Source organism: Heterocephalus glaber, unplaced genomic scaffold (genome assembly GCF_053883595.1).
Source record: "Heterocephalus glaber isolate CG9 unplaced genomic scaffold, H.glaber_assembly_v1.0 deba00000122, whole genome shotgun sequence".
Taxonomy (NCBI): Eukaryota; Metazoa; Chordata; class Mammalia; order Rodentia; family Bathyergidae; genus Heterocephalus; species Heterocephalus glaber.
Window position 1 is genome coordinate 81,577,089 of NW_028258138.1, and position 24,578 is coordinate 81,601,666.

Sequence of the window (24,578 nt, forward strand, 5' to 3'; positions counted from 1 at the left end):
GGGATTCTCGTGGAGGACAGGGGCGTCATCTCACTGTCACCGCTGTGGCCCAGGGCTCCTCCCTGCACAGATTTGCAGTTTTGGGCTGAGGCACTGTGAGCACAGGTCCTGTGTCTGTCGTGTTCTTGGCTGTTTCCAGGAGCAGCTGCAGCCCCTGATGCACATGAGGAACTCAGGAAATATGTGGTAAATTCGCTTCAAAATGGAAAAGAATTTAGCTTCTGTAAGTGCAGATAATGCCAGCGTGACTTATTCCTTTCTGATCTGTCAAGCTAATGTTATTGCCTAGAATTCGAGAAAGAAGAATCCCCCACTGATAATTTGTGCCCTCTGGTAAATCATTAAATTAATCAGTGCCTTAGTTTTCTTGGGGTAATGATGACAGACTTAATATGTAATGCATGAAGAATATGAACGTATATTGACATAAGCATATATAGCTATATAAAGATATATTTATATACTGTACATATCTATCACAGATTTACTGTAAGAGAGAACCCAGAGCAACAAAAGGGAAAAAGATTCTTGAGTAGATATTTCTCTAAAGGAAAACTAAATTGGAATTCATAAAATTTTAAAACTTTTGTGCATCAAAGGGTATTATCAAGAATGTGAAAAGAAAAACAAACAAAAAGAAGGTGAAGAGAGCTTACAGAATGGGAAATCATGTGGAGCCGATGTATCTGATAATAGTTTAACGCCTGTGACATATAAATAACTCCAGAGCAAGCAGCAAAGGCAAACAACCCAGTTTTAAAAAGCACACAGGACTTGGTAGATATTTCTCCAAAGAAGATATGCAAATGGGCAGAAGCAGAGGAAAAGCTTATTACCATAATTAGCTTTCAGGAAACTCAAGTCAGAATCACAGCGAGATGCCGTGCCTCACATTAATAAGGGGCTCAGGGTGAAAAAGAGTGGAAAATGGGAATGCTGGAACGAGATTGTTATGGTGTAGATCCGAGGTGCCCACCATAAACCCCGTGGGCCTTTCGGAAGGTGACTGGATCGATGTGCTCCACGTGGGTAGTCCACTGGCCTGTCCACAGCTGCGAGTGCGCTGGAAGGTGGGGCCTGGTCTGGTGGGAAGAGCCCGGGGTCACTCCACTCAGGGTGGGGCCCGAGGGTGCCTCTCCCTTCCCAGCTCCGCCCCTCCGCTTCCTGGCTGCCCTGAGGGGGCAGCGCTCCTCCACCAGGCCCTTCTGCCATGCCGGCCGCAGAGGGAAACTTCTGAACTGGGAGCCAAAATAAACCTCTCCTCCTGGACCTGTGGGTGCCCGTTACTGTGTCTGAGTGGTGAGGAAAGTGCTAGGACAGAGGTGGGAAACTGGCACAGTGGCACACGGAGCTGGGAATGTAAAATGGCACCCTTCCCGAGAGAGAGCTGAGCACAGGGTCGCCGAGCAAGCACACCCAGCGCAGTGGAAACGGCGCCTGCACAGACTGGTGCCTCAGTGTTCAGCACAGCGGTGAACACTCATGAAGGCCCAAAGGTAAAAACAGGCAGAGCTCCGTCAGCTGAGGACGAGGTACGCAAGCTGTGATATGTACATGCAGTGAAACTGTCTTAAAGAGAAATGAGGTGCTGACGCATGATTTGCAAGGATACTTTGCTAAGTGAAAGAGTTAGACACAGAGAGCACACATTGCATGGTTCTTCTCCTGTGAAATACCCAGAATAGTCAACCCCACAGGGACAGTGGGTTCAGTTGCCAGAAGATGAGGAAGGGAGAACACGGTGGTCCGGGACGTCCTTATGGGGTGTTGACACCAGACAGAGGTGGCGGCTGCACAGTACTGTGATTGCAGTGAATGCCACTGAATTGTGGAAGGAAGCAGAAATATAAAGGATATTAAGACCTTCATGAAAGGCAGTAGAATCCAGCGTTTATAGATAATCATTACCAGAGGTTGGTGTATTTTACCTTCAGGTTTTCCCTTTTACATATTAACATAAACAGAGCTATGTCTGTATTTTTTATCCGGTGATATGAACATTTTTATGATTGGTTTCAATATAATCAATATCCTTTATAAGCCAATGTCTTTTATTTACAATATTACAAAAAGGGTCCTTTGGCTTCCCCAGACCAACGACAGGGTTCCTGGCTAAGAGCTCTGGTTAGACTGCAAGGCTCTCAAAGTGGGGTGTGCCAGAGCTGCTGGGGGCAGCTGGGCAGGTGGGAGGGTCCTGCCGGCCTCCTGCATCCTTTTTGTTTTAAATACCAGAGTGCAGCTACAGTGGTAGCAGTGAGACTGACCTTGTCTTCCACCTGTTTAAACTCAAGTTAATACTGCAGCTCTGAAGAGGAGCATGTAAGTCTCACTGAGTGTATGTTTTTACCTCAGGATAAATCCTGGGCAGAGCTGTGCACACGCATGTGCATGGGAACCACGCGTGTGCAGACACATCCCACCCACACCACTGTCTCAGCATTGCTGCAGTTCCACACTCTGAGCCTGGACCTCTGCTTCCAGCCACTTATGTGAATGTTCATTTTTTTCCATTAAGTTTATTGGTTCATGTTAGGTATATAGTACAGTTACTTTCATCACTGGGATCTTGTACCTGTACATGATGTATCTTGGTTCTTATTCCCCCAGCCCCCCGCCGTCCCTTCACCCCCTCCACCCTTCCCTATTTACAAAGACTTTGTTTCCATTTTTTTTCTTTTCTCATATTTTTCTTTTCCCTTCTTTCCTTTCCCCTACCCCTCCCACTTCCCCTACCCCTTCAAACATTTTCTTCCTATTTCACAATATCAATTATACATTTTGATTCTTATTTACACTTTCAGTTTCTCACACTACATAAACTATTTGGTATTCACACATGTGTGTCCTATTTATTTCACTTAAGATTATGGCCTCAATGTACATCCACTTAGCTACAAATGTCTCCAGTTTCTCATTCTTTATGGCTGAATAGTAGTTCATTTTATAAAAAAAAGAAGCCACATCTTGGGGCCGGGGATTTAGCTCAGTGGTTCTGCCGCCTGCTGCGCAAGAGCAAGGACCCAAGTTCGATCCCCAGTACCAAAAAAAACCACATCTTCTTTATCCAGTCTCCAGTTGATGGGCAGTATAAATGTTCATTTGATCTCCTAATTTTACAAACTTTTTTCCTATTCATGATGAGGAAATTTCAAGAGATAAAGTGATCTGCTTTGGATGGTTTCTGCTGTCCTCTTAATAATTTAATTTCCTCAGCTTCAGACTTGCTTCTTTATCAGTCTTTATAAGTTATTAACATTTGAAGGATTTTCTACACTGTATTATAGAATTATATTTTATAAGACCGTGGTTCTGTATTGCCTTTAGGCACTCATTAATGACTTTTAAAATCCTATGTTGTACAACACTTTTTCTATGAAAACACACACAGCCAGGACCAGGTGTGTGTGCACTTTAACTGAGTGTTAACTCAATGACACTGTTTGGCTGTCCTTCGTGGTGATGTACATTAGGCATATCATTGTGGGATTTTCAGGTTGTCTTTGGAACATTTTGTATGCTCAGAAACAAATATGAAAATCAATACAATCTCATTCCAATGATAAGAATAAATACTGTCTGCTGATAAAGTTACTTTCACCAATTAAGTCCTCCCTTTACTGTCTTTATTGTTTCCTTTGGCAGTTGCTGACTTCCTGGGTTTTCCTTTTCTCTACAGAGTCCTTCTCAGTGGCCCTGTGGTCTGACTCCGCCTCTGGATCGCCCATGGCGGTGGGGGGCTTGTCAGCCTCTGCAGCGCCTGTTTCTGGGCCCTTTCCTGGACAGGGGGATCCAGAGCTGCCCCGTGCCCGGCCAGGCCTCTCTGTGGGCGCCCGCTGTGGACATGGGGCGTGGTGGGTGTCCCAGTTGTGGGGTTCAGTGGAAATGAACCCCAGGAGCCATCTGCCCTCCCCACGCTGCCTCCATTGGTTCCCTGCAACTTCCCAGCAGCCGGCTCCTTGGGCCCCGCTGCACTGCAGTGGTTGTTATTCTCGGGAAAGGAGGCTCTGACTGGGCTGAGAGATACAGGGTCCTGGCTGTGCTGATGAGCCAGAAGTGTGTCAGTAATGTCCAACCTCCACCATCACCTTTCTTGTCAGGATCAGACGGGAAGGGTCTTTGCCCTTCCAGGGATGGACCGGGTGCAGACCAATGCCAAGCTCTCGTCCTGGCTTGGGGTAGAGAGCGAGGATTTGACTATGGGGATGTCGCGGTCTTATCTGGGCTGCTGCAGATCGTGCTGCTCATTCATCCCAGCCGCAGCCTGGCCATGCCTCTGTCCCCTGGGTCACAGGAAGCAGAGCCCACACTGGCCGGTGTCCCAGGCCCGGCACTCCCCTGGGGTCACAGGCTGTCACCGCCCAGCTCTCCGTTCCCACAGGAAGCAAATCGCTCTTGAAATTTAGGAGATGAATTGTATTTCACACTAATAGATCAAAATTGAGGATATTTATGGGTTGAAGTTCCAAGAAGAGAATTGAAATCCAAAGACTTGATGAAACAATTTACTTTTAAGCCAGAAGAAGTTATAAAAGTTATTAAATATGTAACCAGCCCTCATATGTATTCATTTTCATATCTTTATGCCTGTAGGCCTTTAGTATTTATTTTGTTTAAAAGGCGAATCTTTCACATATAAAATAGGGAACGAAAAATAAAGGCTGTGAGGTCCAAGACTAGAGCAGTGTGGCGGGACTGCCCGAGACCTGGCCGAGTGGGCTTCCCACGGCTGAGTATCAAGCTCCACCACCTGGGTCCTGGTGGCAGCCCCCACCCGCTGTCTCCCTGCCCTGTGCGCTGGCATCTGGGTCCTCAGCTGGGCTCCCGGCTTGGAGCGCTCAGGCCCAGACGTAGGTGCCGGCTGGCTGTGCTCTCAGGGCGCCTCGCTTCTGAGCTCCTCGGGTCTTGGTACAGTGAGTTTTGCACAGTGTGCTCTGAGGTCCTGCCACTGTAGCCACTGCCCCTGTCTGCCACCCCTGACCCTTGCTGGCCGCCTGCATCTTCACAGTGCAGTGTCCTCTCAGCGCCTCTGTGCTGGTCCCCCTGACCCCCATTCCACAGCTGTACAGAACTCTGCTTCAGAGGCCTCCCGGGCTGGTGTCTGGCCCTAAGGCCAGCTAAGGGTAGTCTTGGTCACCCCCACACCATCCGTTTGCCAGGTTCCGGGGCAGTGGCCGGTGTCCTGGCCCCTTCTGTTATGGGTCAGGGGTGGAGTAGGACTGGTGTCCCTGGGCTGCTTCTGAGCGTCCTGCCTGCGGTCCTGGAGGGGTGCAGAGAGTGGCTTGGTGCCTGGGTGTAGACGGGGTGCAGAGGTGCTAGTGGGTGCTGTGAGGGGCAGGGAGCCTTGGTGCTGGACTTGCGCTGCCTCCTCTGCCTGCACAAGGCAGGGCCAGGCCCAGGGAGAACTGAAGTCACCCAAATGCTGTTCTTCCCTTCCTACCCTAGCCTCCCCCCAGCACTCAAAAATGAAAACTAAAAAAAAAAAAAAAGCAAGGAAGACTGCACATGCTGGCAGCCTCATCCGGCACCAATCTCGGGAGCTCCGGCAGGGTCTCCTCTCCGGACCCCACTTTGCCTGCCTGGAGGAGCTGCAGGCTGCTCCTGGGGATGCTTACCGCACATAGGAAATCGGTGCCAGCAGAGGTTTGCATGGACTGGGAAAAGCAGGAGTGGTAAAACTTGCCTTGGAAACATTTTAAGATCAAACAGTGGCTACACGCCTGGCATGAAAACTCCGACAGCACAGCATGAGTTACATTTCCCAGTGCTTGGAAGCAGGACCGTCCATGTGCTCTGTGTGATGGAGAATGTTGCGACCTCGTGTGTGTTTCCACAGTACAATGCAGAGCGCCCTCTGCTCTTCACACCCTCACGAGTTGTTTGTAAATTCCCTTTGGTTCCAGAGTGAGGCTGAAAGTTTAAAATTTAGTTATAGCTGCTGCTGCTGCTTTTTTATCACGTTGCAGAAGCACACACCCCTCAAAGAAGCCCTCCTTACGCTTCCTTCGTCTGAGGGCAGGCAGCGTATTGTCTGATACCCTCGTGTATGTCAGCGTCTTGGTGCACTTGGGCCCCCACCCCGTCCTGGAGGTCAGAGGTGGAGTGTGGCCAGGCTGATAAATGCCAGCCTTGCTCTGAAGCGCTCGGGGCTATGCAGGCTGGGGTGAAGGGCGTAGTGCTCAGGGACATTTTAAAAATGTATTCTGTGCCCTGAAAGTGTCACGGGTTGATGGGAGCCCAGGGTGTTTGTTACCCAGTCAGCGCTTTGTGGACATGCACCCACGCCTTAAGCCCTGCACTGCAGAGCTGCGTTCCGCCTAACCCAGCGTGCTCAGATTCCGAGCCTTGCTGTCCACCTCCAAGGCCCATGCTTGCTCCTCGCACACCCGAGAGCTGCACACTTCCTAGGCAGGAGGCGTGACGGCCTTGAGCCTGTGTTAGAAGAGAGCAGGGGTTGATGCCAGACTCCCTGGGAGCAAGGCGATGCACTTCCTGCAGAGCGGAGGGAGACCATGATCCTGCAGCAGCGTGAAGGCCAGCTTCCCAGGCAGGGGTGCTTGGATGGCGGCCTTTAGCTGTTTGGTGGGAACCTGCTGATCCTAGGGATTTCACTACCAAATTTGGTAGCAAGTCCAGTTTTTAACCTATTCTGTTTCATAGAGAAGCATAGTTGTTCATAGTCGCTGCTCTCAGCAGCGCCCTAGCACTAATACTATGCGAGATTCAGTGAGAAAATGCTCATCAGAGTGGGGGAGACCCTCCCCCTGTTCAAGTGTTTGTGGTCATGTAATGTAATTGTACCCATTACCAATCACAAAATAGAAATTTCTGATATTTCCAAAATCCCATCAGTATTCAATTCAAATGGTTTCCCTTTCTTGTGAAACAAATCACTTAGAATTTGTTGGTTCCCATATATGTGCTTTTGGAAGGCCGGGAGACTTCCGCATTCCTGGTGTAGGGCATTGCTCAAATTCATTAAGTATCATTTTAAAGTAAATGTTTCTGTCCAGTGTGACAACACGCAGACCTGTGTGGGGAAGGTTTTCTAATCATGATTTACCTCTGCCTTCTGCAGATGGATTCATCAAAGGACTGGTTTTTTTAAATCATTTCTTTTTGGGACAGTGTCCAGTTCCTTTCCTGCAGACCCAGAGCCCCCAGCTGATGTGTGGTAGGAGGGAGTGTGTCTGGCACTGCGGTTTACCTGTGCGGCTTCAGGTGCTCATTCACTGACAGTTGCCTGTGATAATGCTGTCAATGTGGAAACGAACATTAGTGGCAGTGGAAAAGCGTTTAAGTAGAAGCAGCAGTTGTTTAACATCTGGGAAGGTGACCGGGGAGATGGGGTCCAGGGGCGGCTTCTAGCTGTTGGAGAGGGTTAAGGTGTTGATGTGCTGCTTCTCCCGTTCAGGGTGCAGCCATGTGGGGTGAGCCCATGCCCCGGCCTCCGTATGACTGCCTTGCCTGTGCCTGCAGCAGCTGAAGGCAGAAGCCTTCGTGATGCACAGGTCTTACTTCACACTCAGATCCAACAGCCCACCACAAAGCGATTCTGTGCTCTATTTAAAAACAAAGCAAACAAAACCGCAGGTGCCCTGGAAATATTGGCGGCGCTGTTGCCTCTAAGTATGAGCAGCTGCCTGGCCCACAGCAGCCTCGGGAGCCTTCTCCCCCTTCTTCTTCCTGTGCAGATGCCGCTGAGGGGCTGGTGTGGGTCTCCGGTGCCTTCCGTCCCCTTCAAGATGGCTTCTGTCCTGGGGGTCTCGTCCTCGTGCCCCTGCTGCTGTGTACTGAAGTGGCCGTCCTCCAAAGCGGCCCATGCTGCCCCAGGAATGTCTGTGAGGGGGACCCCAAAGCGGTGGGAGCTGGGAGACTGGATTCTGTCAGAGGCCTTGGGTGAGACACACGGACCTTGGGCCCAGTCCCAGGGCTCCTGGACAGGAAGAGACAGTGCCGCATCCCTGCGTCTCTCACTCGCTCCCGCCTCAGCCTCCCCTGTGCCTTTCTTCCTCGCCACCCCCCATCATCCTGTGCCCAGCCACGGGGGCAGACAGCTGGTCCACAGGGAGCAAGGCGACAGGACTATTGCAGAGGCCAGACCTGGGGCCTCGGCTGCCAGAGGCCAGCGGGGAACTGGGCCGGCGGTGCTCCGAGCAGGCTCTCCTGGGCTCCGGTCCGAGTTCGAGTTCCCAGTGTGTGGAGCTGCTGTCAGCTCCAGGCACACGGAAGCCTTGGGGGGCTGAGTTTCTCTTTTCTTGGTGGTGCTAGGGGTGGGCCCAGGACCTGGTACATGCTGTGCAGGTGCCCCGGCACACTTACTGGCATGCACACTCACACTGACACACACACTCACACACACACCCTTTATTTTTTAAGACAGCATCTCACTAGGTGGTCCAGGCTGGCCTTGAACTTGCAGTGCTCCTGCCTCAGCCTCTGGAGTCCCTGGGCAGCCGGGAACCCAAGTGAGCTACTAGAACATGCACGTGGCATTTGGGAGGTATGTGGGAAGTGGAAGTGGTAAACATGTGAGGCAGCAGGGCAGGGCAGCCCGTCAGAGTGGACCATGGGAGGGAGGTGCCCCCGATGCCCAGAGAGGAGACCAGGAGTGGGAAAGCTTCCTTTGTTCTCAAGGAAAGGAAAGGAAATCTAATTTGTGAGCACGGAAAGGGAACCTGGGAGCACACAGAGGCGGTGGTGGCTTGCAACTCAGGGCTTGGAGTTTGATCTGAAGGAAAAAGCAGAAAGGAAATCACCAGTGGGGCTGGCACACAGCGGTGCCCACTGCTGGGCAGACTCAGCCCCTTGGTGTCTGCCACGCTGTGTGCTGAGGGTGGCAGTGAGTCAGCCCTGTGACACCACGCTGGCCTTGCGTCTAGCCTGGCTGGGAGCTCGGCCGGGAAGAGGCCTCGGCCAGGGCAGTGGGCCAGGCTGGCCACACACCCGGGACTTGGAGTGGGTGGCTAGACGGGGCCTGGCAGGGCCTCCGGCCCACATTCATGCTCAGTGTGCCGCGCCAGCAGGCGCCGTCCAGTGTCCTCAGTCTGACCTCCTGAGAGCCCTGGGATGCAGGAGTGATGATGACCGACCCCTTACACAGGCCAGGGCCCTGAGGCAGGAAGTGCACAGTGACTTACTGCAGCCCCACAGCCAGGGGGATCGGGGTGCAGGGCCACCTGGTGCCAGTCCTTCTGGGCAGGGAGGATACCAGTGCACAAGCCCAACACTTACTGGGTGGAAAGAAAGCCCTGGTCCTCATGTACCTGAGGAGGGACGAGATGTGTGAACCTGACTGTGAAAGCCGGGAGACGGCAGAGGCAGAATGGCTGTTCCCACGCGCTGTCCCCACGCATCTGGGGCTGAGAGGGACCCTGGCCAGGCTGTGTCTGCACCCTGGCCTTCCGGGAGGGGACAGTGTGGAGCAGGCAGCATCACCTCCTGTGGGGTGCTCACTGGCTTGCCCTCTCTTCTTTAGCAGTACACAGGGTGGGGCTCTCGGGTGCCAGGTGCTTCCAGCAGAACTGTCTCAAGAGTCTTTTGTTTTGTGTTTTAGATTTTGGAATATTTGCAGAGACTTTACCAGTTTAGCATCACTAATCTAAAGATCCAAACCCTGCTACAAAATCTGAAGTTTTTTGAGTGCCATGGCCTTCAGGGAATAGTTTAGGAGCAAAATAAATTGTATCCAAATTCATATTGATAAAATAATAGAAAATGCAAATTTCTGGGAAGAGTGTATAGGATGAAGGGAGGGAAATTTTATGGTATTTATGTTTCTACTGCAGATGCGGAACTCTCAATAACATCTCACTGGCATTTGTCTCTCTGTCCTCTCTTGTCTTGGTTGGGTTGATGTAAATAGAAAGCAACTGTAGTTAGCTCCCATTCTTGATGAACCAGTGGTGAGCCGTTCTAATTTGGAAAGCAAGCAGTCTCCTTAAACTGGAGTTTGCATCAGGTGATTTGTCAGTGTGCTCCTCAAGTGTTTCTCAGTCAGGAAGCAGCACCTCTTCTACCCCAGCCTGGTCTGCTCCTTCCTGGTGCCGATGCCCTTGCTGGCTGCTGTTTCTGCCCCCCGTTCCTCCGGCAGCTTGAACTGGTCCTGAAGTCAGGCTGTGTCCCTGGAGCCCAAACAGCACAGAGAAGTGATGCGAGAACCTGAAGAGGAAACATACCCTTTAAGAAGCAATGAAGAACTAGTAACTAAGGAGGAATTTGAGGAAGCGGATTGCCCAGTAAGAAGTAAGGGAACCAGAAGAAGGCACAGGAGCAGATTAAACACCAGCCCTGCCCCAGAACAGGACTGATGGACCCAGGAAGGCCCCACCTCCACTCCAGGGCTGACTTCCAGCCTTGCTGGGGGGATGGAGGGGGTGGGTATCCTCGCTGGATGGCACTGGTGGATTTCCAGCAGGGAAAGCCGGGCGCCTGGCATGGCTCGCTGGAAGCTGTGACAGTGCCAGCACTGCCCAGAGAGCCTGCAGGAGCTGCAGAGCCAAGCTCTTCAGGAGCTGGGGGTGGGGTCCAGGCCCTGGGCTTGGGGGCCCAGGAAGGGAACCCTTCCTCTCCCGGCTCTTTGGAACCCTCCACCCACAGAGGTTCTCAGTGCACTAGCAGCTAAAGCAAAACTATTACAGAGTGCACATCCATTTGCACAGCTAGGCAATAAGAGGGGCAGTGAGTTGATAACCAGCACCCACGGAAGAACCTGTCCATGCCCACAGAGTGCGCACCAAGGGTGTTTGAAAGCTCCTGCCTGTAAATAGGGAAATCGCATTATTGTTTGGGATGTGTAGCTTGCTTATCTCCTGTGCTGACTTCAAAGAAATCAACTCCATCGCATGTGGGCTGCAACTAGTTCTTTGAAACAAAAATAATACACATTATTTTAGAAGTATTTTATAAGTAATCATGATTGGAATGATTGCCCACTATTTTGTTAGCATGGGTGGAAGCAGCTTGTGTGTTACTCTAAAGGTCTTAGCAGAGTGTTTTCCGATGTTTCTTCCCCCTGTGCCACCCTGAGATGGTAAGGGGTTTCTGGTGCCTGGGCTGAGTCACCCTGCTCATGCTATGTCACAGTGAATGGCTTGTAGTGGGTGCTCAGGGAGATTAGGAGGGCAGGTGTGCAGGGGCAAGAGGGGATTATAACTGCTGCAGTGTATAGGTGAGCTCTTGTCATCACCGAAAACACAGGAAATAATCGTGTTTGCATAGACAGTAAGTGTAGCGAAAAACATAAGAGCACAAGAAAAAATATGAAACATAAGAAGCCACTTACCATCTGCATTGCAGTTCAGTTAGTGGGCCAGGACATAGCTCAGTGGCACTACACTGGCCTGGCAAGTGCAAGGTCCTGAGTTCGATCCCTGGTACCAGAAAAAAAAAGAAAAAATTCTATTAGTGGTTTCTTGGGAATTCCGACAAGCTGGGCATAGTGATGGTGCCTATAAGCCCCTCTTTCTCTGAAGGAGAGCCCACTGAGCCCTGCAGCTCAGTAGCAGCCCAGATCACACAGGGAGACCCCATCAAGAGAATTCCCAAAATATTTTCAAACATCACAGTTTGTGGAGCCACAGGAACCTGTGAGAAGGAAAAGCGCATGTGACACCATGTGCAGAGAGACCACTCAGAAAGACAGTGGTCTCAGCGGGGAAATGCTCTGGAGGCCAGAGGCCGTCATTTTCAGGGAAGCAGTGACACCACTTGGGCTTGAAAAAATGTCCTCATTGCTGTTCTCTAGAGAAAAGATCTTCCTGATGTTACTGTGTGCTTCATTTGTGGAACATCTAGTAGTCTTGATGGAAAACGAGAGCTTGGGAGAATGTCTTTTATGTTAAAGATGCTTACTTATGAAAGTAGAATGGTTACAGTTGAAAATGCTCTTGAGAAGTGGCTCGGGACTGAAGTTCTGCCTGCTGTTTTACCACAGTAGCTGTTACTGCTTCAGAATCCAAAGCACCAAGTAGTGGCCGCTTAGTTGCTATAAAGGATGGATGTGGTAGAGAGAAGGAGAAATGAGAAAGGTTTGAATAATCAAAATCCTCAGGTCTGTCTATCTACATCCATCCAGCCACCCTCCCACCTATCTACCTACCTGTCTGAAGGCACAATGGTCTATGATTCTTATTACCATTTTCTTATTATAGTCACTTCAATATTTCCTTATTACTATCAATAAGAATTAATTCAAATATACATCTTTTCCTCCTTGTTAGGAAAGGCATAATATGAAATGAAATGTTTATTTTTGGTATTATTTATCAAGATAATGTTACTTAGCATCTTTATGCACTTGGATATAGGATAATATTTAGCATGGTATTAGTGCTGGACATGAACTTAACCAATCTGAGACAGAGGCCGGATATTTCCTGGAGTGCATAGCACTGTATTTTATAGAAACACTGCACCATTCGTGAATTGCTTTTGGGCAACTTCTCTAGTTTATACTCACTTTATTTAACTCTATTTTGGATTTGCCAGCCTCTGTTCTAGAACTGAAAGAGTGGTAGAAAGAGAGGCTTCCCCTTCTAACAGCCTACAGAATGAAGGCGGAAGAGTGCAGTGGTGACAATGCCAGCCCACCCTAACTCCGGGAGCCGCAGCCTGGAGGAAGTGGCGTTCACAGCCCGCTGTGTCCGCAGTGGTCTGAACCCTTTATGTGGTGCACAAGCAACAGAAGCAGTTAGCTGGCCTCCGGGCCCTCGCGGCAGCCTGTGCACTCCGTGTGGCTTGGGAGCTGGAATGCTAGGGACAGCACCCAGGTGTCCATGGCTGTTCGTTATCGGTCACTTGCACTCTGTATGATAAGTGAGATCTGACTGTGGATGAGCACCGAGGGCCTGTGGGTCTCAGTGGATGCAGAAGCATGCCACGGAGGAGAGCTTTTCACGTCCGTAATTGCAGCCTTGCCAAGACGGTGACTTGAATAATTAGAAAAAGTGCCCCGTGGGTTAGAGGTTGCAAAGAGATAGGCATCTTAACTTAAGGAATTGGGACTCTTCTGTTCTTTTATTCGAGTAGCACAACTATTTTGCTTATTACCTTTTATTTCTAATCTTGTTCTCCAGGCACTTTGGAAAGACATGAGACAGGAGAAAGAGCAAGAATTATTCTTAATTGCTGTGGTGGTTCGCAGCTTCTGAAACCTGAGCCTGTGCTGCCGGCCACCTCGGAGACATGGAAGCATAGAAGCGTGGAGCAGGCGCCCTTGGGCTGCCACTGGCCTGGGCCAGGCACCTGCCCCAGTCTGCAGATGGAGGCCCTGCGGCAGGTGAGTCCACACCCAGCCACTGTGCAGTGGGCAGAAGTAGGGGGTGCATCAACACTGGACAATCAAATCCCAGAAAGAAATGGAGACCCCGACAGGGCTGACTCCAGGTGATCTTGGGGTACCACGGCCTCTCTGAGCAAAGATTGTCCCTGTTAGGGCATCAATTCTGACAAGATAGGAACTCGAATTCTGGGTGGTCTTCATAGGAAAGGAAAATTATACTCTCTAGTTTGGATTTATGTTTATTTTTCATTTGAGAGTATTTGATCTCTTCTGAAAATGTTTATTGCAAATGAACAAAAAGGTATCAGGAAAAGTGGATTAGTGCATGGGCAATTCTTTTGATCCTCTGCCTTGGGAAGAAAATCAGCTAGAGTCTGTGTTTATTCTCTCAAACCAAGCCCACCAGCTTAGCAGAAACTTGGAGCAGCTTTATCATTTTCTCTTGTAACATGAAATAGTAATGTAATCTGGTTTCTTTTCCCTCTGTTCACTTTTACATCCTCAGGTGACCCCTCAGCATGTTGTAACCTTGCCACTTATAGACACATAAACAACATAGTTTTCCCATAAGCATATCTTCATAATATTGTCTAATCTATGTACATTTCATCCACATCATCTTCCGCGAGATGTCTTTACTGTTGCTGATAATTTTATTTTATTTTATTTTTTTGGTACCAGGGATCGAACTCAGGTCTTTGCGCTTACGCAGCAAGCGGGGAAACCACTGAGCTAAATCCCCGGCCCAATAATTTTATTTTTTATGACTCTATTATTCCTTCATATTTTTTTTATTCCTTTATATTTTACAAACAACTTACCTAAGAGCCCAAGAATTTTTTCATTTAAATTATTTGAAGGACACATTGGAAGCAGGATTTGTAAGTCAAGGTTTGGCTGATTTTGATCATGTACTGTTGCCACTTTCCCTTGTTGCACAGCACTGTGGAGATTGCTAAACATCATTCATTGATCATTCACTGGAAGGTCTCCTTTACCTCTCGTGTACATCCCAGTCAGAGGCAGAGGTGCCAGAATGCCCTGAGATCCTCAGGGTACAGTGTCCAGAACGGGGTATGGGCTGGCAGGTGCTCCTTCGAGTTTTAGGTGCAGAGACCTGATTTAGAATTTACCGACGAGTCTAGGATTTGCCAGCCATTGAGAACTGAGTCACACTATCCAAACACATAGGAGCTGAGTGTACACACTGGGAGCTCCATGGCTGACTCCACAGTGACAGCTGCCACTGACACTGCCAGCACCCTGAGCACCTTCTCCCTGTAGCTCAGCTGGGGCACAGGTCATGTGGGGTCCTCAAGGCCAGGCAGAGCTGGGTTCGGGCAGAAGGCCGAGTTCCCTGCAGCCACCGCCTGTGCCTCGGGGAACACTGGCCCAGTGCAGGACTCTGAGGACCGATCTCCTATCTCCCTGTCTGAGGGAGTCCCTGCTTTGCCTCCTGTTGTCCTCCCTCAGATGCTAAGGCCCCGTGATGCACTGACAGTTTTTTCTTTTCTTCTTCAGTCAGCTGTTTTTAGATGGCCCAAACCTGGTTTTGATTTTATGTTTAAAAGCTCTTTCTTATTTTAAAAAGGCATCTGTAGAGATGCATGGCCCCCTGGAAAGGCAAGTCACACGCACACTTCTAGCTGGGGTGTCCGGAGGGTCTCCAGCTGACCCTGCACTTCAGCTGCCTGGGTCTACATGAGCAGCTCATTCATCAAGGGCCAGATTTGTAGCTCAGTTCCCGGAAGGTAAACTGATTGCTCTTTCTTCCAGTTTCTGGGAGAACCTCAGAGCTACCCTTTAGGTAGTGATAATAGTATAGATAGATTTCATTTTCTGTATGTAATTTTGTTTCTTTCTTGACTTCAGGAAGCAATAAAATGCTGGGGTCTTGTTCTCCTACTCCTAGGCTGCGTTCAACTTTATTTTCTAGCTGCTGCCCTTTGCCTTTGGTGACTGCCGCTCCCAGTGTTCATCCCTGCAGCAGAAGGAGAAGGGCAGACAGGGCCACCCCTCCGCTGTCCCACACGCTTGGTCTTCCACGGGACTTGGTGCTCGCTACAGCGACTTGGGACTTGCCTCTGCTTCTCCCCTCGGGCTCTGAGCTTGAGGCCATTCATTGCATCTTCTAGCATTTCATCTGAGGGTTAGGCTGCTGAGATTGCTTGATTTTAATCTTCTTTAATTTACAAATTGATAAGCATGAAATTTCAAAGGTACTTGTAGGTTCTTTGTTCTCAGGGCGAATACAGTAAAATGCTCCATGAGTTTGCATAAGAAAATAACATCAGCTTGGAAGACAAGGGTTTGAATCACACTCATTTATAGGTGGGGAAATGCCTACCATCATTAGAAGGTCCTGAGGCTGCTTTGTGTTTCAGGGTTTGTGTGTGTGGGTAAATTAAGCAGAAGTGAAGTTTTCCGAGTGGACTGTTTCAGCAGAAGCCCGTGTCAGGCCTGTGTCATGAGCTCTTTGTGTGAGGAATATGTGGACATTTCTAGAATGCTGCATTCAGTTTCTCTTCTTGGATTGGAAGAGTACACACAGCTAACAGCAGATGCAATAGAAAGCATTTTAAAACCAGGTCCAATTTGAGATGCTGAAGGAGTTGAATCCGTGCAGCTAGATGAAGAAAACATCTTTGGGGCAGGAGAGGAGGGTCAGAGTCTTAAAGACTAGGGAGGTGCTTTTCTCAGATTGAGCTGAGTCTGAAAGCAAGACAGAACCTGTTTAAATTGTAGTGGCAGGAATTTTGTTTAAAGTAAAGAATAAATGACTTTGCTAAATCGTGTCTACATGGCAGAAATCTTTGTAGCTTCATCATAGTTTGAGGAGAAAAGGCCTATTTTGTCTGTTGGTCGGTTGATTGGTTTTAAATTCTCTCTCTGCATATCCTGTCTGTAAGTGAGTTCGTGGATAAGCAGGGTTATTTTAGCTGTCACCGTGTAGGCCCTTGTAACGCCTCGGGGATGCTGTGTTTACCTGATAGTTAGTAGGGCCCCAGCAGCCCCCGCTCACCTGCTTAGCGCTTCAGCATCTGCTCTGCAGCACCGAGCACGTGAGCCTGTGGAGCCCCTGACATGCGGCCAGCACCGCGCCAAGGGCGGAGCACCGGGAGGGGCAGGGTCGATAAATACGTGGTGCAAGTCAAGGTCATTTCTTCCTCCTGTGTCCGCAAGGCAATTTAAATCTCAGATGCAGTTTGTTTCTGTTTGTACTGGACAGTGGTGAACCGGATCAGGGCTGAGTAAACCCTTTCTTTTGCCAAGGACCGGACAGCGGGGCCTGCGGCTCTGGTCTTGGCTGCCGCTGCTACTCGGCTTGCTGTCGGAGCCCGGATGCGGCATCGATGGTTCCCCGCCCAGGGGCTGCATTGCGGCACAACTCTGGTTGCCCAGGCAGGCGGGCAGTGCTGGGGCCGCACGGTGGCCGGCCAGGCAGCATCTCTGCAGACCGCGCTGGACCGGGGGCCCTCGGTACAGGAGGAGCTGGCCCGGTCTGGCCTCCTCTGTCCCTGCCCGCCTGAGCCTGGCAGGCGGCGGGTCGTCCTGAAGGCTTATGCACTGGGTGCACGGGGACCCGAAGGGCCGTGGTTCAAGTCTGTTCTCTGACAGAAACCAGGCACTTATGCCTATGCCCGGTTGGGACAACTGTCCTTTTCAGCAAGCTGAGTACGGTGTGCAAATTACGGGCCACCCAACTGAGATTTCTCCTGGAACTTTCATTACATAATTCACTTATGTGTGCCTCCTTAAACCGACAGAACCAATCATCAGTGAAAATACATGTGTGCTTATGCAAGCTCCATTCCCGTTGAGCTTTCTAGAAGGACTGTTCCTTGCCTCTCACCTTTCTCTGACCCTGTGTGTCTGTTAGCTTTTTGCTAAATCCTGCTACCCCTTGTGAAATGCACGCAGCGCCCCTTAGACCTCTGGTAGAGAACAGGACCCCACCTCTCCTGCACTTTATCAGAGGGAAAAGTTAGTTCTTCTACATTTTATGACACAAAGTAACCGAAATAGGCCTGGTGCGGCTCCTAACTAGTGATATTTGAAAATTTCACCTGCACATTTACATGTAAAGTATTCGCGGTGGCTGTAGTACATACTGCAGCCTAACTCGCTTTTTATTTAACTATATTATCAAAATCACTTCATTTCAAAAAAGAATAAATATTTATTTGAAAAAAATTATTGCATTCCATTAGGATAAATCATCCATACAGAATAACAATGTCCCGTTTTTTGATCATCACTTAATTTGGGTTCTGATGTTTTTAACATGTAAGCAAGAGCTTGTGACTATTTTTCTAATGTGGGAAATGTTTTGCATCAATTTTATATAAATTTGGGAGAAAACAAACATATTATTAAACATGAAAGCACTCAATAAAAACATAATGATCTTTCTCTGTGAGCATTGGATTAAAATGTTTGAGAATTCTGATTTCATGAATTTCAACTTAAAATTTTAGTGCTGAAATGCTAACACCCTTCCTAGGAAGAAAGAGTAGAAAAATGTGCTCTAGAGGAGACACGTACAGAGCAGTCTGCTGTTTGCAGCCTTGTGGAGTGACAGGAGATTTTGGCAGTGTGTGGCCATTTCTGTACACTTTTCTGTACAATTGGAGCACTGAACTGTCTGAATAAGGTGAATTTTCTGAGCAGATGTAGTACAGAATGAGCAAAGGGGTATTCCTCACAAAGCAGTTATAGAAAGTATTAAGGTATGTGGAGTTTTAGCTACTGCAGCTCTTAATACTTCCATGCACTTACAGTAGTAAGGAGCATTGAATAACTGCTTCATGAGGAGTGTCCCCTCATCGCCCCGTAATGTTTTTGATTAAAAACTCCCCTTCCTTATGGAGAAAATGATGAGACACCCATCAAGGCTTTGTCTCAAACTGAGAAGGCCTGAATGGCTGGGGTGGTACACACACACACACACACACACACACACACACCATTAGACACCTCAGCTGTCTGCCCGTACACAGAAGCCACTCTGCATTTCCTCACAGGGTTCCAGGGCCTGGCTGTGTCTCCACAGGCGCTGGCCATGTAAATCAGAGCAGAAGGAGCTGCTGGCTGTCCTGGGGTGTGGCTGGCAGGAGCCCAATTGTGCTTTGCGTGCTGGCGGGGAGCACCCGCGACAGAAGGACACTGTGCGGACTTGTGTGACAAATGCAGTTAACACCAGATCCATATTAATGTTGTCAAGCTCCCTTGATGTATTTAAACAGATTTTAATTGTTTCCAGCATCCAAAGGCCTGAAATATATAGCCTCATAGTTCTTCAGAGAAAGCTTACTTAATATGTGAATGTAAAACCTCTCATAAAAATGAAACTTTTCTATTGGCCCGAGTCATTGACACAGGTTATTCATCAAGTCAGCAATTTGTGTGGCAAAGTGCCATTTGAATAGTGTATTGTGAGGATGCTTAGGGTCCACTTGACAGGGCTCTCACCGTAAATAGTGCAATTTGACTCCAGCTGTTAAAGAATGGCTTTGACAGCAGCCACACGGAATGGAGATGCCTGACCGCACACGAAAAATCAATATCGGGAGCTTGTTCCTGGTAACCTGTTCTTATCCCTTCTGCAGGTTTATAAACGGCCAGCAAGGGTGTGTAAGTGCAAGATTAAATATTGTTTTAAATGCACCTCGCTTGGAGTTTCAGATGGAGACCCCTGCTAAGTGGTCAGAGTGTGGAGTGTCAGGCTGTGATTTCCAAATCCCAGGTCATGCTTACTCACAGCTGCAGTTAAGGGGAGTCCGGGCTCTCTGCACTCGGGAGGAGAGCATTAGTGTTAGAGACAGACACAGAGCCGGGCGGCTATTGTCTGTTGCCAACCGGGTTACTTCTTCGGCTTGAGTTTTCTGATCGTCCTATCTGGTTGCTGCCCATCTTCTGTGTGTGCTGTTTTGTGTAGCTGGCAGAGTCCTTTGTGACTATGCCCAGGGCACTACCCACAGATGTTGCCAGCCAGCAGCATCCCCAGTGTGGTTTTCCTACAGCAGTCTCTGGGGTTTTGAAGAGTTTTCCAGCAGTTTGAGCACTGTCAGGTTGCTATGATACCTAACTGGCAGTAATAGATAGTGAACACACAGGCTCCTCTTTGATTGGCTCTCTCTCATGGCTGGATGTTATGTTTAAGGTACAGATGAGGGAGTAAAATAATGTGCTCAAGATGAGAAAGAAAAAAAAAAAGGTTTCAAGGTAAAGTCTTAAACTATAAAAAATTCCAAGTTATGAAAACTTTTTAGCTATTGATTTTCTGGAAATGCTGATCTAATTTATTTAAATTATTCCTAGCTTTGGACTGGATTTGATTTTGAATTTTCATTGTCATTTACCTGAGATATAGTAAGCCTTCCTCCAAGGTGTGCTGAGCAGAATTTGAACAAAACTGTCTTTTTAAACTCAGAGAACGCCAGCGTGAGGTATAGTTTGTGAAGAGCTGTTTTCGGTGAAGGCAGTTAAAATTACTGTTCTCCTTTTACCAACCAGCGCTGTGTTTATTGAGTTTATGACTGAGATAGCAACTGAAAATTCATACAGCAGATAACATAATTGTGAACAAAGACCTTTACAGCCGATTCAAGGTCAGTGTTATTGTTTTTATAATTGCTGATTGGCAATCTTGATTTTTACCAGAGAAAGGGTTTGTTCAGTTTTGGTTTCTGCTGGTTTCAAAAAATATAATCTCCTCTGTTAACTCTAAAGTAAGATTTTTCAGTGAATACATGCTTACATCATTTCTTTATTACTAGATTTAACCTAGATCTACCTCTGTTCCTCTCTCCCCTTCAGTATTTCATCAGTTCCATTGGAAACATGGAGACCTAAGGTGATAAATCTCTTCTTGAATTAAATTCTGTTGATCACCATCACTTAACTTGGGGGAGCAGCAAATCTAGCAGAGAAACATGGAGAAAAGTCAAGCTTATCAGGCATTTTGCTTTTGTGTTTAACTTAACCTAGGGACAGTGTTAGCATAATTTATGACAGCACGCTTTTACATGTTCCTTTATTTACACTAATAATTTGTAGTTATTATTTTAGTTGAGTTCTGTAACCAACATCCAGCATCAAGCATTTAGGGACTTGTTCTTCTCCTTCATTTCTTTTTTTTCTTTCCTCCTTTCTTCTCTGTTGTCAGCTTTTCTCTTTTCAAAAACCTGTCACTTTCCAAAATTTGTTAATCTCTTACTTCTTATAGAACCCAAAAGATAGGAAATTCTGCTTAAAGAGCTCTGAGTCTGTGGAGGTGTAAAATTCATGGCAATGTTCTGCACCTTCTACTACTGAGATATTTGCTGCTTCTGGTTAAAAGGTGATGCCACGCATTCCCCACTTTGCTTTATAATTGACTATCTTCATCATTCTCTATGAGGAATATCACATATCATATCCTGCTTCTTATGACTCACATACTGGATGACTTCTCAGGAACAAAAGTGAAGTTTGCAGAAATTCAGATGTTGAGTCAGTTCCAAGTGCTAGTTGCTCCTACTGGGGAAGAAGAGGAGGCGGCCAGAAGCCTTTCTCTCGAAAGCGCTGCGGCCCAGTGTTGACTGTGCCTGCCATCTGGACCCCGGGGCCCAGCCAGAGCCCAGCCCCCCGTACAACGCTGGGCCTGTCCCCGGGAGGGGCGGCACCCACGGACCCAAGGGAAGGGCAGGTCTGGGAGAGCAGTCCAAGGGTTTGCCCAGGGCTCCCCACAGCACCGGAAACAGTGCGTTAAGACTGCAGCTGTGTTCATTGGAACTAAGACTGTGAACATATCTTGTTGGGATAATACCCAGCCCACATTGCTATTCATTTCTGTGAATTAGGTTTTAATAGTTATGTCCTGAAAGTGCCACCAAGTTTCTGGATTTCCAGTGACAATCACCAATTTCTTTCTTACACTCTTTAGCTACTCTGAACACAGATGTCCTTACCCCGGGCTAAAATACCCTGGGTGATGATTCCTGCTAGACTTGGGAATGACCCTACAAGACTGCAGTGAGCAGCATGGACTTTCTTCCTGTCTGTATATTTAATTCCGTGTAAAAATAGGACTGAACACTATAATTTTTCTTCTTTTGTCTTCCCATACTAAGACCTGATGTTTGTAGAGAGGCCTTCTGTGAGCTGTCTCCACTCCTTTCTTCCTAGCTCCCACTAGAGGTCTCTTGTCATTGAACAAAACCTGGCTCTCTCCATTTGCTCCGTGGTAGAAGTGTGTCGTTTTCCTCTTACTTGTCTCCCCAGCCTTCTCTGCTTTACAGCACCAGGAGAGTGGCCTCACTCTGACTGTGCGGCAGAATACAGAGGGAAGAGGGAGGGCCGTCTCCTCCTACAGGGTTATCATGAGGTTTATGTAAAAATATTCCCCACTTGATAGGACTCCTCAAATCTAAAAAGCTATGGGTCGAGAACTTGCACAATGTTTATTATCATGTGATTGTCACTAACATTTTTAATTACCAAGAACAGACCTTTTATTCAACCCAGCCAATTATAATCAAAGTCCTGTTTATAGGTGAATATTGGCTTGTCTTTCAGATCTTACATGCACGCTTTTGCTCTATGCTGTTGATATTTATTTATGCTAATGATCAGCTTAAATAATCTTTGGAATTTGCTTTTACTATAATTTCTGGTGTTACCAAGGATAGAATTAGTGTGGTAACAGCAGAAAACTGCAAGTCTTGAAAGCACTGTAAGGCAATTCCATAACTACTCTAAAATACACATCTCCTTAATTCTACCCTGGTACCCTTCTCAGTCAGTCAGGAGAGCAGCTGACGACGGAGTGCCCTACCCCAAAAGCAGGTGTCCAGGTAACAGCACTCCAAAGACTGATGCCTTCACCTTTTCTGGCAACTGGTGATGGGGGCCCAGACCAGACCCTAGCTCTAATATTCCCACTAACACTAAGACCAAGCTCTTGTATTTTAAACCACTGTGTTAGTATTCACCATAATTTAGTTTGTAATAAGTAATTATCTATATCAGTTTATGCCTTCACCAATTTGGACCCTTAATATTGCTATCTGTGAAAAGGGCATAATAAATGGGCCCTGAATTCATAGTCAATCCTGAAGAGTAGAAGGGCCACACAGTGTAGTCTCATTATGTATGAATGATACATCATCTCTCTTAAAGCTTTGCAGCCCTCCTGCGGTTACCTGTCTCCTTGATGAATCATTTCATGTGATGGCTTTTAATTCCCGTTTTCAGGATGAGCTGAGTATCATTCAGAGTAAACATGCAACACCGTATCATAATTAAAAGTTCTAATCGATTTTTACTGCCCGTGGGTAACTTTTTCTTTGTTTACCAACTCTGGACATGTTGAGGTATGTCAAAACCTTGACGGTAGCTACTTTAATATTTTAGAACATTCATGAAATTAAAATTGTTCATAATACTATCATCATGTAATTTTCTTCTTTATTAAACTAGGAACTAAAGCTGCACTTCCGTATCAAGAAAGCCCATAGGGTTTTAGTTTGGGCTTTGACAGTTAGCATGAGGGTAGGGAGTGCCTGCCAAGTGGCACACCCAGACTCAGCCCTAGGAGCTTCTGGTCTGTTGGACTCATGTTCCAGTTGAGGAAATGGCCTTTCAGCTTTCACCACTTGGCAGAAAGAAGCCTAGGAAACGCATGCCCAGTTGTTACTCATCTGAACTGTGTTCATTCTTGGAGTCAAGGCCAAAGTGTTCGAGCATGTATGAAGAAGATAGTGAAAATGTCAGCAGTGCCTTTGGGGCCACAGCCCAGTGTGTGACGCAGCCATCTGGCCTAGCTCGGAAGCTCCGGGTTTCTCTGCTGCGGGTGCACCAGCGGGTCTCCCGACTCTTCCAGGCCTGTGCTGAGGGTCCTTTCCTGTGACTCCCACAGCAGCTACTTCGGTGCCCTTTCTCAGCGCCCCTTTTTCTTTCATTCTTTCCTGTCCTCCCTCCACTGTGGCTTAGACTCGGGGCTGGGCACTGACTTGCAGTGTGCCTGTGTCCGCCCCCTCGAGTGTCTGCCTGACCGGCATTTGGAAGCATCTGTCAAATACACTCGCAGGCTAAAAACTACCAAGTCAACATGGGCGGAACAGTGAGAAAGTGGAGATTCCTTCCTTTTGTAAATTACAAAGGAAAAACACAATAAAGCTGGAAGAAGTGTGAATTCATTTTGCCATTTAATTGCTTTAAATGCAAATTGGATTTTGCATGGCTTGACTTAAGAGAGGGGAGCAGTGCAAGGAAAAGCAGTAAGCCCAGAAAGGCTGCAGAAACACAGAGTTAGCCCAGCGGTGTCCAGTCGCCATCCCTCACCAGCCCCACTTCGTAAGGCATATGGGTATGGAGACCAGTCCAAGTCAGTTGAAAAGTTGATGTGAAAGTTTATTAAATAATAGTGATGAAATATAGTATGTTTGGTTCACTCACCACAGGTACAGAGGGAGCACTTACTGGGGAGCTGATAGAGATGCAGAAAGAATAATTAAACAATATGGTTAAAACAGCTTCTCTCACCAGCAAAGCTTATATTACCACCCCATTCCCTGCCCTTAAATCTCAGGCTTCTTTTTTCTAGTAACAAAGTTATCTAAAAAAATCACTCAAAAGTGGCCTAAGGATTGTATTGTACATCATGAGTCCCCTACTTCCCTAGAATAATTACTTTACTCACCTCTCCCCTCAACACAAAGCCCCTGAAGCTGGCAATAATCTAATCCACAGGTTTGTAATAACTTTTAGAAATGTAAGGATAATAAATATGAAGAGGCTTTATTTATGTTTCATTTCCCAAATGCAAAGATTCTGGTCCAATTCTGCATCCCCCAAGAAGCAAACATGGCTTCCTCCCTGAGTAATTATTGGAAAATTGCTTACCTCACCCCACCCCATAGAGGATGGGAGAGAAGCTGACTATGTCCAATCTGCCAGACCTTAAACACTTCAGCTAACTCGTATTGGGGACATGGGTGATGCAGGGTTAGAGGTCCCAGGAGCCACCAGGCCTGACAGGATTTCCTCTTCATTGTCTCTTAATACCCACTCACTTCTCTGGGGTGAACCCTCTGTGATCTCCAGGAGGCCGATGCCCTTCCATGCGGCTGGCACTGCCTACTCCAGACTTCATCTCTCCTCTGACCTGATGTCATGAGCACCTGACTTCCTTCTCTCTGCCCAGCTGGGCCCTCCCCATTTAACATGCATATACTAATTAACTTATGAGATACCTCTGGATCATCTCATTGCTTTACAAGTATTTGTGTTCCCAAATAGGCTTTCCGCCCTTGGC

At 47.7% G+C, this 24,578-nt stretch overlaps 1 protein-coding gene and 1 long non-coding RNA gene across 8 annotated transcripts in view; one reads left to right on the forward strand and one right to left on the reverse strand.

Annotated features, from left to right (window-relative positions):
- Wdr72 (WD repeat domain 72) overlaps positions 1–24,578 on the forward strand; it is a 178,583-nt gene that overhangs the window by 48,402 nt on the left and 105,603 nt on the right. For all 7 annotated transcript variants that reach the window (XM_004835376.3, XM_013074273.3, XM_021260918.2 and 4 more), the window contains one exon: positions 13,074–13,276. In XM_004835376.3, the coding sequence (XP_004835433.1) occupies positions 13,074–13,276 (203 nt within the window). The remainder of the gene's footprint in view (positions 1–13,073; positions 13,277–24,578) is intronic.
- LOC110349934 (uncharacterized) lies at positions 9,717–19,324 on the reverse strand. The gene is made up of 4 exons (XR_002396139.2): positions 19,041–19,324; positions 11,851–11,983; positions 11,282–11,369; positions 9,717–10,158 (listed from the first exon to the last, which is right to left on the reverse strand). It is a non-coding gene; the product is annotated as an uncharacterized LOC110349934 (long non-coding RNA).